At 28.0% G+C, this 20,000-nt stretch overlaps 2 protein-coding genes across 2 annotated transcripts; both read right to left on the bottom strand.

Annotated features, from left to right (window-relative positions):
• Positions 1–10,952: 10,952 nt before the first annotated feature.
• On the bottom strand, positions 10,953–14,152 carry LOC136074419 (uncharacterized). Its single transcript, XM_065786737.1, has 4 exons — positions 13,990–14,152; positions 13,403–13,592; positions 12,259–13,310; positions 10,953–12,217 (listed from the first exon to the last, which is right to left on the bottom strand). Exons 1-4 carry the CDS (start codon positions 14,150–14,152, stop codon positions 10,953–10,955), a joined length of 2,670 nt encoding a protein of 889 aa, XP_065642809.1.
• A 1,291-nt stretch (positions 14,153–15,443) lies between these two features.
• On the bottom strand, positions 15,444–16,724 carry LOC136074418 (uncharacterized). The gene is made up of 4 exons (XM_065786736.1): positions 16,285–16,724; positions 16,035–16,108; positions 15,663–15,937; positions 15,444–15,596 (listed from the first exon to the last, which is right to left on the bottom strand). Exons 1-4 carry the CDS (start codon positions 16,722–16,724, stop codon positions 15,444–15,446), a joined length of 942 nt encoding a protein of 313 aa, XP_065642808.1.
• Positions 16,725–20,000: the final 3,276 nt, after the last annotated feature.

The following is a 20,000-nucleotide window of genomic DNA, read 5'->3' as shown; positions in this document are numbered from 1 at the left end:
ACTTCATTAATAAAACATCAATGAGCAAAATATAGAGCAGCCGCGGCGCAGTGGTAGCGCATTTGCCTCAGAAACAAAGGATATTTGGTTCAAACCTCACCACTGGGCAAGTTTTACGACATCGGTTAGGAAGGAGGAGTGAACTTCCAATTAAATGCTCATCCGCGGTGCTCTGTGATAAGACCGTAAGGACTTCTCGGGGCACCTAAATATATATATAAAAAAAAAACGGTTCCTCAGGGTTCAATCCTAGGTCTATTATTATTTTTAATATATGTTAACGATATGCATAAAGCTTCCCAAAAAATATCTACAATTATGTATGTTGACGATACAAATTTATTATTTAATCATCCTGATGTAAAGACTTTGTTTGAAACTATGAATCTTGAACTCGAAAATTTCAACCTCTGGTTTATAGCAAATAAATTATCCCTAAATTGTGAAAAAATTAGCTTTAGTCTTTTTCTTTAAAAAAGAAACAATCTATTTATCTTCCGTTAAGGTGGTACTACCCTATTAAAAACATCAAAAAACAAAAAAACAAAAATTTTTCAAATTTTAGCAGTTTGAACATCCTGGATCATGAGTATCACTTTTTTTTTCTTTAAAAATTATTAAAAAGTTCCTAAATTAGTATTCAAAGGCAAAAAGGTAATTTTCGAATCCCTAGCAACTACCTTAGCAACTGTGTCTGTTTATGTTTTAGCCCTAATTTAATGTCTAGTTCCATAAATATAAGTTCAAAGATTACTTATTCAGTTGTGCTCTTTGTTTCTACGAAGAGATAAGTCATAAACTGAAACAACATTTGATACGATTTACTATTTTAGTTAGTTAAACAAGCATGTTAATAATTGTTCTTTTTAATAAACTTCCAAGTTTTTCATAATTCTCAAGATAATTATTTTTATAGTTTGGTGTTAATTATAGCGAATAAAAAAACAACAACAGAAAAGGAAAGAGAAAATTTCGAGGGAACTTTCACACTAACAAAGTTGTATCAGAATTTTGTTCAACTGGTGACACCAGTAGTGTAAAGAAAATTCAAGTCATGCACAAAAATATACAAAAATGTTATGATTTAAATGACTTTTACTTTATAATGCATTTTAAACAGCTGAAATTAATTTTTGAAAAGTACTCTTGTTGTCAAATTTGTACCAGCAAGCTGGAAATATCACATAATATGTTGCTGCGTAAAGGATTTTCTTTGTCTTTAAAAGTTAAATGTATTCATTGTGATAACATTGATAATTTTTTTACATCTCCTGTAGTAAACAATGAAAAGTGTGGAAATAAACCTCATGAAGTCAACATTTGCAGTCTAATGGCATTTCGTGAAATAGGATGTGGCAAAGAATCAATGATACGCTTTGCAAATATTATGAGCATGCCAACCTCTATGACTTATCGAAATATTAACAGAGGTAATGACGAGTTACATATCTCATATCAGAAAGCTGCAATTTATAGTATGACAAATTCTGCTATGGAAGTAAGACAAAGTCTTTTAAAACTAAATAATGATTCATCAAGTCTTGTTGATTGCTCTGTTTCTGTTGATGGTACTTGGCAGAAAAGGGGATATTCTTCCCTTAATGGTGTTGTTGCTGTGGTAGTGCATAAAAACAAAAAAGTTATCGACACTTATGTGATGTCCAAACTTTGCAAAAGTTGTGAAATATGGAATAAACGAAAGAATTTATTAAAATTTGATGAGTGGAAGTTGAAACATATTTGTCAAATAAACCATTCTGGATCAGCAGGGTCAATGGAAGCAGCTGGAGCCATTGAAATATTTTCTTCTGTACAAAAATACAAGCTTCGCTATGCTAAGTATCTAGGTGACGGAGATACTAGTTCTTTTACAAAAGTAGTTGAGTCAAAATCATATGGAGATTCATAGATTCCAGAAAAACTAGAATGCATAGGTCATTATCAAAAATGAACAGGTAATAGATGTCGGCAATTGAGAAAAGAATTGAAAAGCGAGATATTATCGGATAGAAAAAAAATATATGGAAAGGGAAGATTAACGGATAAAGCCATTAATACACTTCAAAATTATGTTGGCATGGCAATTAGGGAAAATACATCAAATTTACTAGAGATGCGTAACTCTGTCATTGGAACATTGTATCACTGCACTGCTTTTGCTACAGAAGAAATACGTCACTTATTTTGTACTAAAGGCAAAAGTAGTTGGTGCAAATGGCAGTCTGATAAAGTAACTAAACTTGATACATATAAAAGTAAAGTAAATTTGCCAGAAGTTATAATGAGCAAATTAAAACCAATTTTTCAAGACTTGTCTAAAGTGGAGCATCTTAAAAAGTGTTTGCATGGCTTGACTCAAAATTGTAACGAGTCATTCAATCAATTAATTTGGAATCGTTGTCCAAAAAATATCTTTGTATCAAAAAAAATTGTTGAAATTGCAGTAAACTCTGCTGTTATTGCACTCAATGAAGGAATATTAGGACTTGCTGAAGTTTTTAAATTGCTAGACATTTCACCAGGATACTATTTCAATCTTAGTGCACAGCGATTTGACAAAAAACGTCTAAAAAATATTGAGTTAAAGTCAAGTGAAAGCGCTAAAATAATAGAAGAAAGACATTAAGATCACTCAAAAAAGGTTATTTTGACAAAGAGCAAGAGGTTGAGGGTGGTCACTCGTATTGTGCTGGCCAGTTTTGATGTTTCTAATGACTGATTTTTTTTGTTTATAACTTTTTTTATTTTAAAAGTTGTTTTTCTCAGTTTTCTACTTTTTGAATATTTTTAAAACTAGAACACGAATATCTTAGTATTTATTAACTCTTTTTGTTTGAAATTTTCACAGTTTCATTTTCAACTCATTGATATTTTTTTCAATTCATTGATATTGTAGAAAGGGCTGGTTGTAGAATAAATAAAAGATATTATTTATTTTGGTGAGAATCCCCTATTTTACATACCCGGTGGACCATTTTTTTATGTCGGTTGCAGATCTATAACTGCCATTTTAGTTTGGCTCAATATTTTTTAAAGATTTTACTAGGGGCCCTCGACCAACCATTTAGCTGTATGCTTAAAAATTTTGAGGCTTAAATCTCAAATATTACTCAAGTTATTTATGTTCTTGTAACTGGATGTTTTTTGCTTTTTTACGCTGACTCAGCATCTTTTGACAACAATTTTTTATTTTAATTATGTTTTTTATATTTAGTTGTTTAACTACTATCTAACAAAGTTTCTAACAAAAAAAATATCAAACTTAAAAAAATAAAAAATGTAGGGTAGTACCACCTTAGAGCTGCCTAAACTGTTTATTAATAAAAATGAAATTAAACGTGAAAAATACAAAAAATTTTGGGGAGTACTTTTTGATGAAAATTTGTCATAAAGAAACCATATTGGTCTTCTTGAATCAAAGGTGTCTTCTGTAATAGGTGTTTTGTATAAATCCAGACCTTTTCTCGATAGTAAATCACGTAATATGCTTTACTTTAGTTTTGTTCATAGTCAGCTTTTGTACGCAAATATTGTATGGGCCAGCACCCATAAAACCAAATTGCCAAAATTGCGAAGTCTGAAAAACCATGCATGCAAAGCAATTAATTATTTAAATAGGTTAGTAAACCCGGCCCGGATGAAAAGCAGGATGGTTCTAAATATTGATAAACTTAACACATTACAGATATTAATTTTTATGTATAAGTATAAAAAAAATCTTCTACCATGCGTTTTTTCAGATAATTTCTTGATATCATTTTCTGAAAAATGTAATCTGCGTTCAAATACCAGGTAAAACTATCGCCTAGGAAAAATTAAATCACAGCAGTTAAGTTTTCTAATTACAAACTGTGGTCCATCAATATGGAATCATTTCCAAAATAAAAATATTAAAGACCTAAAAAGCATTTCATCGTTTAAACGGCAAACTAAAATGGATCTTCTTAATTCCTGATAAATATATTATTGTTTGCAGTATTTGTTTTCAGATTTTTCTTCTTTTTTTTTTTCTTCTTATTCATTTTAATATTTTTTATTTTCAATTTTTTACACTAAAAAAAAATATGAGTTTTGTTTTATTGAATATTTCTTTTATTTTAAAAATTAAAGTGTTTTTTTTTAACGAGTGACTAAAGGGGCTCTATTAAGAGGTTGCGAAGATAAACGCATCATCCTTACCTTCTTTGAGTTCCTGACTGATAATAACAGTATATATAAATATATATTATAAAAAAATTAAAAACGTTTTTATCAAGGTTTTTATGTTTACGATGTTATTTATTTTGTACATGATTATATAAAAATTGTAATATTGTTTAATCAGCAAAATTTTATTATTAATAATAATAAAACAAAATAAATTGTTTTCAATTTAATAGCATCACGGGCTCAGAAAGTTCTATAAAGTCTTACAACAGTTTTTGATAATTTAATAGCATCACGGGCTCAGAAAGTTCTATAACAAAGTTCTTCTATAAAGTCTTACAACAGTTTTTTATAATTTAATAGCATCACGGGCTCAGAAAGTTCTATAACAAAGTTCTTCTATAAAGTCTTACAACAGTTTTTGATAATTTAATAGCATCACGGGCTCAGAAAGTTCTATAACAAAGTTCTTCTATAAAGTCTTACAACAGTTTTTTATAATTTAATAGCATCACGGGCTCAGAAAGTTCTATAACAAAGTTCTTCTATAAAGTCTTACAACAGTTTTTTATAATTTAATAGCATCACGGGCTCAGAAAGTTCTATAACAAAGTTCTTCTATAAAGTCTTACAACAGTTTTTTATAATTTAATAGCATCACGGGCTCAGAAAGTTCTATAACAAAGTTCTTCTATAAAGTCTTACAACAGTTTTTTATAATTTAGCTGCTCAAGCTCTGAAGGCTTTTTGTAAATATAAAGAAATTTATTTAAAATAATACCATTTCATTGAAATTCAAAGATTCATCGAAAAATTGCTTATCATTTTACTTTTTTCTTTTTCTTTTTGAAAACTCAGTTTCAAAAGCAAAATGATCCTTTCCTCAAATTCTTGTTGGCCTGGTAATAATATCAGGCCTGCGTATTTTAAGTTTTTAAGTGTTATAATACATAAGTAATGGAAATACTTAAACAACGGGAATGCTTTTTTGGCTCTGTCTTTAGACAAAGCCGGCGTTAGGACTTAAAAACCAAATTCAATTTTTAATTTTTGGCGCTTTGTTTTAGTACTACAGTAAAGAGAATTAACTACAGTAAACAAAAAGATTTCGTTTGATTTTAATGATTATGAGAAAAAAATAATTATAATTTTGGGTAAAAATAAAAATGTAAAAATAATAATAAATTAAGTTTTAACAAATATTTATTTTAATGAATTTATCAAAAGTGTTTCTATGACTCTTGCTTTACTACCACAAACTGATGTACTTAATATAATCTTGCATCATACAGATGATACAATCTTGCACAGATGATTAATTTTGGCAAGATGTCTTCACAAGATAACTTTGTATCAATTGTATCGAAAGTATAAGAACTTTTTTTTATTTTTCAATTAAGATGTATTGTTTAAAGATGCTCGGTAAAATTAACAAATTGCGAAATAATCTTATTAATTTATTCTCCATCACTATAATTCTGATTTGGCACTTGAATTTAAACGATCAAATAGTCATCTGATTATTATAAGATTCTCTTGAGAATTCGATTTTAAGCCTAATTCTCCAAAGTACTTTCTTTTACCCATTAATACGGATTGTATTACCTGAGTTTATAAAAGATGTTACTCGTGCAATTTTCACTTCACATAAGAATTTAAACAACAATATTTTTATACTTTTTCCCACCACATCATCCGCATTAAAAAAATTTTCCTGTCGTGATGTTTGGCTTTACTTTTCTCAATTTTTTTTGTGAAGAAGTTGGCTAACTTTTTTATTGACAATACCGATTACATTTTACAAGCTATTCTTAATGACACAAAATTTTACGTAGCCATCACACAAAATTTTATAATACTGATTTAATACTTTTAAATACTTTTTACAAACTGTTTTTAATGGTCCACAAAAAAATCTTTTTTTCTGAAATTTCTTTTTCTAATCGGAACTTTAAATTTGCAATCTCAATACAATATTTGTTATCAATAAAGTTTTTGTATTTGCAAACACATATACCAAACAAATACCAAACAAACAAAAGTTATTTAACTTTTTTTTATTTGCAAACACATATACCAAACTTAATTATTTAACTTTTTTAAAGCATTTTTGCCTTTTCTTGTAGATATTTTTTTATACATTTCGCTATCAAGCTTAAAATTATTGGAATAGTTTTCGCCGTATAGTTTTCAAATCTTGCAGTACAACACTTGAAATGTCTTTCACAAATGGATCCTTTTAATTAGAATTTTTCTGTATTAACAACCTACAATATAGATGTTTCATAAAATCTGTTTTTGTGAGAAAAACATTGTTATTGAACTTCATGGCTTTGGCAAATACGTTACAAAACAATTCCTTGGCTATGCCAAACACGTTACAAAACGATTCCTTTCGAGTTTAACTGCATATCTTTCTGATATTGGAAGAGTTATCATACACATAAATGCCAAAACTAGACTTAATTTGTTGGAAACTTCGAAATTTTTTTAAGCTACGATATAAACTTTTCAATAGAAAAATACGTTTTGTGTTACACTGTTAAAATGATGCGCTAATAGATCAAATTAACTACATAACATTTTTACCACATAACACCGGAGGATTCTTTTGTCATATTTTCAAAAAATTGGTCATTTTTTTGCAGAAGATTCTTTTTAGTAATGCTGGTCGCAAGTTAAATTCTTTATGAGAATGATACCCTTAATACAGAACCAACTAAAAATTTAAAACCAATTCATTTTTTTTTCTTGCACGATTTGAGATTACGGTATTGGGCAAATAATTGCATATCCGAAACAATAATGTTTTTTTTTTAAGGTATAAAATGCATGCTAAAAGGTCATCAAAATGCCTTTTATTTTGTTTAAGTATATCCAATTAAAAATACTGAAATAAAAAAGTTTTAACCACTTCTTTTAATAAAAAATGTATGCTTTATACACTAACCTCTGTCATAAAACAGTTGCAATCTTCTTCTTGGCCACTTTTTAAAAATTTTTTCGAAATTTCGTTCATTGAAAGGAATGGCTTATTAATTATCTGCCTTCCAAAACTCCCAAGGTTGAGTAAAGAAGACTTATATTTTTCTCTTCTATTACTTTAATCTTGAAAGAAAGTCAACAAGAAATGTAAAATAAAAAAGTAATCTTATGAAAAATTTCTCTTGAAAAAATGTTTCTATCATAAAAGGTGGTTGATCTACAAAAATAATATATATTTCCGTAATGCAATAAAAAAAAAAAAAAAAAAATCCAACAGTCTCGTCAGCTTTTAAATAGCTGTATACAAACCTTGACATCTAGTTTTAGAGTGATAAAGCAGTTGCTAATAACTGATGCCAACATTGTCGCATAAACATTTTGTTTTGATAACTGATGCCAATGTTGTTGCATAAATCTTTTATTTTGATAACTAATGCCAATATTGTTGCATAAACCTTTTGTTTTGACTGCGTATTTATAAAAATAGTTTCGACGTCAATCTTTCTCAAATCTGCGCCACGTTAAATGCAGTTGTGCAAAACGTGGACAGAATATTCAAGACTTGCCAACACTTTCTATTAGAATTTATTCAAATACAAGAACACATTTTTGCTTACTTTTCTGTTAATGCATTCAAAACTTACATATTCTCAAGCAAAAGCAACATATTTAGACGACAATTTATATCTTTAGAAATATCTTTGGAAATATTTTCTATGAACAATTGCTACCATTTGTTGAAAGACCGAAACATGAAATGCCATCTAATGATTTCACCTATTGATCAGCAGTGTGGAGGCCAATTATCTGGTTTATACGTCAGTTTTATTATTTTTATGTATATGAAACATTTTTACCGAAGGATGGAGAGACAAAGCGCTAAATAGAAGGAGCTTTTCGTCCTTTTGTCTGACGTCTAGCAATTCTAGATATTGATATTACTTTTGACGCATGGTTTACTTAAACAAAAACTTCTTGCCAATTTTGGTAGAATATTTATGAGAAATTCTATTAAAGGAAGGGCTAATGGTGTCCACTAAGATTTGATAACGTGTACCACACGGAACATATAGCAATTTACACGCTCACTAATTTAATTTTGTTTCGATTGCATATGATCGTAGTATAAAAGCGGGTTCTGGCTCATTTTTTTCAACCATATCCCTATCCATATTTCAGCTATCTCAACTATAATATATTAATATATTATGGTTACATCAATTTCATAAATGAAATTTAGCTCAAGCTCATTGATTTCATAACTGAAATCTACGCATAATAATAATAAAACGCATTACAAAACGCATATAAAACGCATATAAAATATAATAATTATAAAACGCAAATAAAACGCATAAATTACTCCTTTTAACTCAGAAAAACTTCCAGATTTCCCAACTTGCTCATCACCAGAGTTTATTGTTACTACTAATCTTCTACCATTAGTAAAGCTAGGCATGGAGTCATTTTTACCAAAATTTCTGTAAAAAGAGATAGTAGTTGTAGAATCAATTTTTGGTTTTGATTGATACAATAGTCCAGATGATCTATTAGCAAATGAAGTATTAATTCCATTTCATGAAGATAAATAAAAATCTACTAAACCAGATGAGCAGTATATACATCTGTTATTATTTTCGTATCCAGGAAATATTAAATTACTATAGTTATAGGATGTCCAAGGTTGAATAACTGAGTCATTGTTTTTAGGAGATTTGATTCCGTCATACATGCGTACTCTTAATTCCCACCAATTTCCAGATTTACCGATAATATCCATTCAATATATTTTAAATAAACACCATTTCTATTACTTGCAGTGTTCAATAATATATATTCATTACCATAAGTTGTATTCAAATATCTAAATGTGGATGAGTATAGTTTAAGATCTGAAATAAATGGGGTATTAATGAAATATTTGCTTGTTGTGTTGAACTTATTGTAATAAAAGGTTGCAACGAATATGTAAGTGGATTTCCAGTTTTATTGTTTAATTCAATTTTTAGATTAGTTTTAAATGGTAAATCAAGTGTAAAGTATCCTCCTAATTCAATAATAGAATGTATATTACAACCTTGTAAAGAGTTAGTATAAAATGGTCCACCAAGTGGAGCGAATAATAAATCACAAGCTATACTTCCTATGCAAAGCGTATTATCTGCGTATATCCTAATAAATACGTTACTTGATACACTTCCATTAGGATTTGTTCCTTTAAATTTTAACCATAGTTTTCTGAGAATACCAGGACCACTATTTTGAATAAAAACTGCTGTTCCATCAGTATCTGGTTCAAGAGTCTGGGATTTACTCCCATGCGTGTTAAACTTGAATTTGGTACTATTTCTAAACTGCTAGGATTAGGTATTATTGTGTCAACATAGTACTTTGTAGCAGCATCATTTGGATTTGTAGGTTCTGCTTCATTTATTAATTTGTTTGTATTTATGTCAATATCACTAGTTGCATTATTTTGTTCATTTCTTCTAATAAACATACTATCAGCTTGAGATGCTGTAAATCCATTTGAAACTACTCGACTTGTAGTTGAATAAATTGTTGTACGTCCGAATTTATCAACAGGCATTTTATATATAAAGAAAAAAAAATTACCATTATTAATAATATTCTGAAAATCATATCCTTCATCTAGTTTTTTCAAAACATATAAACACAAAAGTCCACAGAATGAGGTATTTCCAAATTGAACTCTTTCAATGTTATAATAAACAGGACTTTTTAAATAATTAACAATTTCAACAGGAGGTAGCCCATAAGAGTCAAAACTTAGTTTTTTATCTCCATCTTTTTACCAGCAAATCCAGTGAAATCCTTGCGTACTTGAATCTCCTGTATTTAATATTCCACATTCTTTTTTTTTTGTGTATTTTTAGATCCTTTGGATCCATAAGAATTAGGTAATTGATCTCTTACAAATACACCTTTAAAATTTTTTATTTTTAATACTTTTGCTGCTTTGATCAATTGAAAATTTGTTAGTGGTTCATTAGGTAGAATTATTCCTTCAACATTGACAAGTTTATAAATGTTATTTTCCATTTTTATTTATAAATTATTTTTTTCTCAAAAAATAATTTTTGGGCTCCCCTACCCCCTACTTCTTTGCCTAATTGTCCTATTGTCTTAAAAATTCTTCGAATTTCTTACTTTTAGTTTGTAATGTCCATATGCTAATGTGTGTATTCCATCTTCTAAAATAACTCTTTTATTGTCTTCTGCGCTTAATGCTATTTTATTGATCTCTTCTGTGTAAATTTCATGTGAATATGATCTTACTACATTTATTTTCCTAATATGATCTCTTTTATTTAATAAACAATCTTTGTAATCTTCATGTGTTATATACTTTTTAACAACATTTTTCTTTACTCCTTTACATTTTTTGTTATCTTTTCCGTGTACTTTGTAAGAATACAACTTTGATCTGAGTCCTACAAATTATTCAATTTGTGCGCCTCATCTTTAAACATTCCTATTACTTTCTTATTAAGACCAACTTTAAATCCTACATTATTAATTGCTGGGTGCTTTGGATCAAATTTACTTGTATCAAATTTGCTTTCAATATCTTTAGAAATATCGGAATAAAAGTCTTCTGTTTCAATTTTGTATGCTAAAGAATCTGTATCTGTGAATAATAGTTTTGCTCGATCAGCATAGTTTTTCTTTATGTAATCATAATAAAATCCATACATTAGAGTTTTGCTCAAATCTAACATTCCTAATTAAATTGGTTTAGCATATTTTAATTTTGTTCTTTTCATATGTATTGCTATTAAGTTTTCATCAAATATTGTTCAACTTTCAACGTTCGGTTTTGATCCTAATTTAATAGCTTCATTTCTGTCTGTTACTAATCTAATATCAACACTGTTCTCAATGTTCTTCATTGTTTTTCCAAACACTGAGTTGTTCATGAGTTTAAAAAAGTCTTTTTCAAAATCATTCGTTGATTTAGTTCTAAGGTTTGTATTTAGTTCAATGTATTCATTGAGCCATGCTCTTTCTTCAAATTTTATCCCTCTGTGAATTTTAGTAATCTTTAATCCTAATCGTTCAGATAGTTTTAGATTTTCATAATGTACTATATACTTTCTCTTATTATTTAAGTTGGGGACTAATTTTTCAACTTTATCGATATTTAACCTTTCAGGTGCAAGTGGATAATCATTATGTTCATCATGTAAATGTTCAGGGTAATCTAAATCGACTTCTAGTATACATGTAATTGATTTCCAGTTTTCTATTTCATTTTCGTCCATCCATTTAAAACCATGTGTTGGAAGTGGTTTACTCATTGCCCATCCATATAAATTATTAGCGTCTAGATATAGTATGAATGTTGATTTTTTACTTTTGTCATACTCATCACCCATGTACTTATTATTAGAAGCTCCTAACCTATTGGATATAATACTGATTCCACCACTTATTCCTTTCTTTATCATTAGGATCATATCGTAATCGCTCAACAGTTCTAATTTTACTTTTGTTTTCTTCAATGCTGCATCCCAAGCTAATCCTGGTGATGCATAATACCAAGCAGGATCTAATTTACAACAATTCATATAAACATCTCTAAAATTTTCAAAGACGTCAGCTAGTAAAAGTGCATCTGAAACGTTGTACAAGTCATGATAATCTCTAAATGTTTTGCAATGAAACTCATTCCATACAGTTTGTGCATGTGAGTAATCTTCATCACTTATATCTTCATCGTTTAATTTTGAAAAGAATAATTTTTTTGGTGGTAATTGGGTTTCATTAAATTTATCAACAGAGTCTACCCAATCATAGGGATATACGTCTTTTTTAAGTAATAAATCTAATTGTTTCCCTGAATATAATTTTCCAATATTTTTACACTGGTTTTTTGCTAAATTCTTTGATAAAGCATCTAAACTAGAAGGCATAAATCTATAACTAATATATTCATCGACTTCAATTTCTCTAGAAAAGCTAATATACTTTTCTTCATTGTTTGGTATGCAACTCAATTTCCCTTCTGAAAATTTCTTTATAAATAAGTGAGAATCATAGCCAGATAAATTGTGAAATAGTACTGGAAAGATATTTATGGAATTTTATAATTTAAGTTACAACTTTGATGAGCAGCACCTCTATATTTGCAGTGGTCACGTACTTTATCATTATCCAAATTTTTTCCGCAAATGTGACATTCAGTTGCTGCATTAAAATCATGCTTGTTTTCAGAAGTAAACATCATCTTTTTTGGAAATTTAATCATATCACAAATTTTCTTAATATCTTCTTGTAAACTATCAACAAAAATTTGTGCAACATCATCTGTTTCACTACTTGCAGTAAATGTGACTGGACTGCTTTGATTAAAACTTTCATCAAAACATTTAATATAATAACAGAATGAACTTGGAATATGTTTTTGATATTGTTTAGTATAAGATTCATACGGATTGGGTTCACAAGTGTCAATTTGTTTTATAAAACTTTCAAAGTCGGCATATACTATAAATGGAACTCTCATTGATTTATTGTGATTAGTAAATTGCATTGTTGAATTTGGTGGTGGAAGTTCGATACGTACTGAATCACGTGTTTCACAATACGATTTATGATTAGATAAAGATTCTTCAGAATTAAATCCTAACAAACAATTTCTACAATAGTGTTTTTTGCAACGTTTATTTGATGTTTGTGATGATAGTAATCTGCTTAAATTTTTTATTAAACAGTAATGATTGGTTTCTCCATTTGAGATTAATAGTAAATCTATTAAATGTTTTCGATTATTATTCTTTGATACGTGCAAAATATGAACTTCTGAATTTTCATAACCATATACATTGACACTGATATCTGAATTGTTCTTCTCAAATTGTGTAATTTGATTTAAAGATACTGGAAAATCTATTTTTTCCCAGTTTATTTTTTCAGCTTGATTTTTAAGCTCTTTATCTACTCTTTTAGAATTTTTAACTGTTGGATTTAATGCTCTTGCAATGCATGATGGTGATGCACCACTTAAAACATCTTCATTCTTTATATTAATTATTGCTTTTTTAGTTTCTAAATTTTTATCTAGTGGAATATATGATTTAGCTTTAATAGGATTATACTCAATAATGTTTATATCCATATTTTCAGCAAAAAACAAATCTTCAACCTGATCCTGCCTGTTGATATAATGATAATGATTCTAAAATTTTCTGCTTTGATGTTTCATAAAAGTTGTGTAAATCTGTTGTTTCTAATACAACTTTATTACTCGTAACCTTTTATCCCATTAGCTGTAAATTGCTTTGTTACATTTTTAACAGATGATTTCTTTAATTTAAATTCTATCGGATTTCTAATTCCATATTTTTGATACAAATTTGAAACTGTAGATTTTAATTCATCAATCTTTTCATTAGCTGTTTTTTTAATTTTATCGGGAACATATGATAAAATCCAATCTGCAAGAGAATTAGTCTTTTTATTTATTTATTTTCTAATTTGTGTAATAGACTGAAAAGGTGACGGAGCTAAATTGTTGATGATATATCTGGAGCAGGCTCATCGAGTAGATACTCTGTTCTTATCTGTGTGTGCGATAACTCTCTTATGAGATCATCTCTTCTCATTCTATAATAATATTTAATTTTTCGCTCTCTAGTGATTTGATTTAATCGCTCTCTATTGATTTGATTTAATTCTTTTACCGTTTTATTATTTTCCATTTTTATATAGCAAGATAATTTTTTTTAATTTTCATTTTCTTTATATCATTTTTCAAAATATTTTTTTCTTGTCAATATTTCATATGTAAAGTTTCATATGAAATTTAAATGCATCCCAATCCTCGTATTCTACAATAATAAGTAATATTTCGATATTTTGCAATCTCTTGATCTTTTTTAATTGTCAATGTTCTATATATAAAAGGTTCAGGGGTTAAAATTTTTGATGATATATCTGGAACAGCCTCATCTAGTAGATACTCTGTATCCATGCGTTGTAAATACTCAATACCCATTTTTTAAATGGCAAGATTTTTATTTTTTTAATTTTTCAGAATTTGATATTTCAATCGCATTAAAAGATAAATTTTTAATTGAAATTCAATTAAAAATTCCACATTTTTCTCGTTTTTATCTCAATCTAATTTTCTGGTTCTTTAAGGAATAATTTAAGAGCTTTTTCATAATCATATGTAAAGATATTTGGATTTCCAGATAACCAATTCCAATTTACTTTATCTAAATTATTTTTTAAAATGTCAATTGCATTTGGATTTGCAGATAACATATCCCAATCTACTTTATCTAAATTAGCTTTTAATATTTCAATTGCATTTGTATTTTCAGATAACCATCGCCAATTTACTTTATCTAAAGTATCTTTTAATATCTCAATCGCATTTGGATTTTTAGATAAACAAGTCCAATCTACTTTATCTAAATTAGCTTTTAATATTTCAATGGCATTTGGATTTCGAGATAATTCAACCCAATCTACTTTATCTAAATTCTCTTTTAATATCTCAATCGCATTTGGATTTCGAGATAACCATCGCCAATTTACTTTATCTAAATTCTCTTTTAATAGTTCAATTGCATTTGGATTTTCAGATAACCATTCCCAATATACTTTATCTAAATTATTTTTTAATAAATTAATCGCATTTGGATTTTTTGATAACATATGCCAATTTACTTTATCTAAATTATTTTTTAACAATTCAATCGCATTTAGATTTTTTATAAATTATCATTTCCCATTTTTATATATAAAGATTTTTTTTTTATATATATTATTTTGATATTTCAATCTTATAACCAGTATCAATCTTACCATCACGCATTTCAAGATATCTATATCCATGACCAGTCCCACGCATTGCACTATATAAAGATTTATATACTGTTTCTTCTCCTGTCTCCATGTTTGTTAATTTAATAGTGACTGGTTTTTTCTTAATTGTTTTTAATCTTTCATATTTTGGATCTATTTCTTTTTTCTCTTCTTTTACTGGATGTATTCTAGGTCTTCCAACTGATCTTTTTTCATCAACATCTTTTACTGGATGTATTCTAGGTCTTCCAACTGATCTTTTCTCAGTTACTTCTTTCACTTCAGCCATAATAGATTCTTTATCTAATAACCCATTTTCCATTGCAATCATTATCAATGTAGCGATATTGTCAGTTTTTGAAATGTTATTTTCTTCTAATAAACTTTTTAAACTTTTCTTTGTATAATACATTTTTTATTATATAAAGAAAAAATTTTAAATAATTTTCAAAAAAAGTTTAATTTTCAAAAATTTAATTATTAAATTTAATATCATTTGCTTTAAGTTCCATTATCGTATCAGGTAATACAAGAGCATATGCTTGAGTATTTGCTGGTACAGCTGTATTAAATGTTGCTCTAATTTGTACTTGTATTGATGATGATTTAATGTTTCTGATTGTTTGCTAATATCAAAAAAAAAAAATTGGGTATAAATCTCTATAGTCAGAAGGACTTATGTTGCTGTTTGCGATCAATTCAGTCATCCCATAAAATTTTTCTTTAAGCATAGATGCTTCTCTATAAATTCTTGAAATTTTCTGATTTGGAAATGATAAATCATAATCTTCAGTAGGATATCTGGTATTATTAACCATAATGAACATATTTTTTAAGTCACAATGATCAAATATTGAAGCATAGACAGTTTGGTCACCGTTAGCTCTATTTGTTTGAAATCCGACAATAACATATCTAGGATTTTCAGAAGGTGTATGTGAGGGCAATTCCCAATTAAATAAAGTAACTTGTTGAAAATTTGCGATATAACACTGACAATTTCTAAAACTTACTGAAATGGCCACTTTATTTTCAATTTCATCAATAAGCCTTTTTTTCTTTACCTGATGGTATCAAATTTGGCATAAGAAGTTGTATTCTATTAAGAATAACTTTTCCTGCAGCTGCGCCAGCAAGCCTAAAAATTGCATTATCATCACTTTGTCTTACAAGAGTTATTGTATGTTTAAGACCATAAATAACTTTGTCGTAATCATCACAGAATGCAAAAATGTGTCTTAAAGGTACGCAAAATGAAAATGTCCCTTTTGTAGTCGGTTAATCTGAATTAGGTATGCTTGTCTTGTTGCAAACCCTGTGTTATCTGCAAGTACTGCTGTTAATGTGGTATCTTTATACCACAATTGATTTAATCCTTGTGCTAATTGAAAGTCATTTGCATAGTTAAGCATTCCTAACATTGTAGTTGCTTGACCTGGATTATAAACAGCTTCTATCTCTTTGTTTGATAATTGGTATGTTATTCGATTAAATAAAAGACCATTATTTGTAAGCGCCACTGCATCTGCATTAGCATAAGCTGTTCCATCAGCTTTAACAAGTTGCCCTTCAAATAAGAGATACGCTTTAGATGGAAGTGCTAACAAATCTTGTTCATTAATGTTGGTTCTTATTTCACCAGGACTATTTAGATTTGTGACATTAATGGGTTCATATATATGTTCTTCATATCTTTCAATTCCATTATCTATCTCTATCGGTTCTGTAAAATTAAATACTTCAGAAGTCGTCATTTTATTTTTTTATAGACAATATAAAAATTATTTTTTTCGATTGACAATTCTTAAAAACGATATAAAAAAATTTACGAAAGCTAAATTTACGCCAGTCGAAGGCCGCGTCCCATTTTAACTAGATCTTCTATTCTTACAGCATTTTTATTTGATACTTTGCATGGGCGACCTTTGCATGGAGCTTTTTTTACTGATCTTATTGCAGACCCCATCATCAATTTATTTATATTTGTTATTACCTCTTCTTCATTATTTTTTCCATGCGAAGTAGGTCTTTCAGATACTCCAAAACTTGAAATTAATTCATCAATTTTATTATTAACAGGTTGTGACGCTATTTTTGATGACGTTTTATCAATTAATTGTTTTCCTTTTTCAACTGTAGCATTTTTAGCAGCTTCTATCGCTGATTTTGAAAGTTCTTTTCCTGCTGATTTAGCAGCAGTTATTGCATTTTTTCCTAAATCAGTTGCAGCCATCTTCTTTAACATAGCTGATGACACTCTTTTTTTACTTAGCGTTATTCTCTTTTCTCTCTCATGCTCTATTTCTTTTTGAATCTCACCGATTTTTTGTAACCGATATGATTTTTCTTCAGGTGTATTAAGAAGAACATGGTAAATATTGTTATTCTCAGTAGGTATAACTGAATAAATGTTATTGTACATTTTATTATTGTATTCCATTTTTAATAAAAAAATAAAAAAATTAACACAATAGATTAACAGAACAAAAACAATCTCCTTTTTTTATTAACACATCAGAATAAGATTTACTTACAATTGTTACTATAATATCATCAACAGACTCTGCTATTATACAATCTTGTAAACTTAACATTTTTAATTTAAGTTCATGTTTTAATGAAACTAACGCAACACCTTTATTAACTACTACACCAAACTTTAAAAGAATATATTGATGTGATAGAGATTTTATTGTAATGTTGCGTTGTGCAAATACATCATATCTTCCATTTATTAATATTGCAGGATGCTGTAAATTTTTATGTGGTTTAAAAACTATAGGAAATGGTTCCGGTTGTTTATATTTGTTTATAAATTTATGCACTGGCATGCTATTTGACATTTTATAATATATAAATTTTATTATATATAATTTGAAAATCAAAGAACCATATTTAAAAATGGAATATTAGCAAATGGAGAATTCGGTCCTAATAATAAACCTGAACCTGTTGATGTATAACCATTTCCAGCACGTAAGTACAGACCATCACCTACAGAACTTCCTTTACTCCATGGTCTCAAATATAAACCAGATCCTGCACATGTTAATTTAACTCCTTGTCCATTCTTTTTCATGTACACAATACCATTTCCAGCAATTTTATCAACCATAGCTGATCCAGCTGCTGAACCTACTCCTGAAAGCAGTCCTGTTGCAAGTGGTGGTATAACTCTTGATGCTAAAGTACCAAGAAACGGTAAAAGTGCAACAATAAATCCACCTTCTATTTTAGAATTGTGTATTAGTTGTGTTTTACTTAAATTAATTGATACACCAGTACCTTTTTCATATGCTTTTCTAATTCTATTCAATTGTGTTGTTGTTACAGCTAGTACATGTTCACCATTTAAATCTGAATGCGATAACTTAATACTAGCTCCAATACCACATTCAATTGCATTTTTAATTTTTCTATTTGGTTTTGTGAAAGATTTACTTTAATATTAGTAAATTTACTCATTTTGTTATAGTTAGATTATTTTTTTTTCTTATATGAAATCTAATAACTAATTTTTCTCCTCGTAAATTTATCAGATTTCCATCTTGATCAACCAATTTAGTCTCCATCTTTGAAATTGTTTTTAGTGTTATTGGTAAGTAAATTAAGTTTAATGGCTCTTGAATAATTTTATATCCAGGACCAACACTTGGGAAAAATGAATATATAACGTTTTCTGTTGTTCCATTTACATAGGATGATGCTATTATATCATTTGTTACACTTATGCTATTAATACTTAAAATGTTTACTATATTATCTGATTCATAAGATCCTGTTGAATATACTTGATTGTTAAAACCAAGAATAGATCTAATTGAATTTATAGGTGTAAAATCAACTTTATAACCAGCTTCAATATTTAAAGTTGTTTTCAATGTGTTATTATCTGCTGAAAATATAATACTAGTTTCAACTCCATTAATAATTTTACTATTTTCAGTAATTTTTTCCACAATATACTTATTTATATCATCAATCTCATAACTACCTTTTAGAATGTTTATATCTATCCAAGTTGCTCCATTATCTGAACTATATCTAAAATTGTTATTTGAAGAATCAACATTTGGAAAACTGTAGAATGTATCAAGACCAACTAATGCCATTTCATAATCTTTATCTTCACTTAGTTGTATAATAGGAGCAAACTTCTCTTTTATATGACTACTTTTATCATTCAATATTATATACATTTTTTATATACAAAAAAATTATTTTAAACTTTAGATGGAAAATAAAAATTATCTAATCCACTTCTATATTTTCCATTATCTATTTTAGAAGATAAATCTATGACAACAAATCCATGAGGTTCTGACCAACCATGCTTACAAAATCTTTTAAGCTCATCTTCGTTCATATCACTAGAAAGATGATCTCTATAAATATGACTTAAATTCTTTGCATCTTGAGGAAATAAGCAAATAAAATTGGCATTTTCTCTAACAGTTTGTCTAGGTAACATAAAATAATTTTGTGCAAGATAGAAACAATCTACATATTATACTATGTCTTCCTCTTATAAAATATTTTTTACACTTATTTTGTTTTGTTAATCAAATATCATCAAATTATTCTTGTTAATATCAAGATCCTCAGGATTTGGTACATCTTCATCTGTTTCAAAAAACTTACACTCCATATCTGCTTTTTCTTTCAAATTTTTTGAAACTTCTTTAATTACAAAATCTGGATTTTCATTTGACTTTTTTATATCGTCTTTAAATCTAAATAGTTCAAAAATAACTTCTTTTGATAATTTTTGTTCAAAAGATTGCTTTAATATTATGTATTCTGTTTGAAAAAGAGATTTTCCAAAAACTTGTAAATTATTATAGTCTAACCAACCAGGTCTCAAAAGTAAATTCAATAATAAAGTAGTTTTTCCACAACCCGACTTTCCAACAATAATTCCTCTTATACTCTTAGGAAACAACTTATTATTTCTCTTATTGCTATTCGCATTCCATGACAAATCTATAATATCCATTTTTTATATATCAAGATTTTTTATATATATAAAA

This window comes from Hydra vulgaris, chromosome 01 (genome assembly GCF_038396675.1).
Source record: "Hydra vulgaris chromosome 01, alternate assembly HydraT2T_AEP".
Lineage (NCBI taxonomy): Eukaryota > Metazoa > Cnidaria > Hydrozoa > Anthoathecata > Hydridae > Hydra > Hydra vulgaris.
Note: the sequence above shows the minus strand (reverse complement) of the source record. Positions and strands in the feature narration are given on the sequence as shown.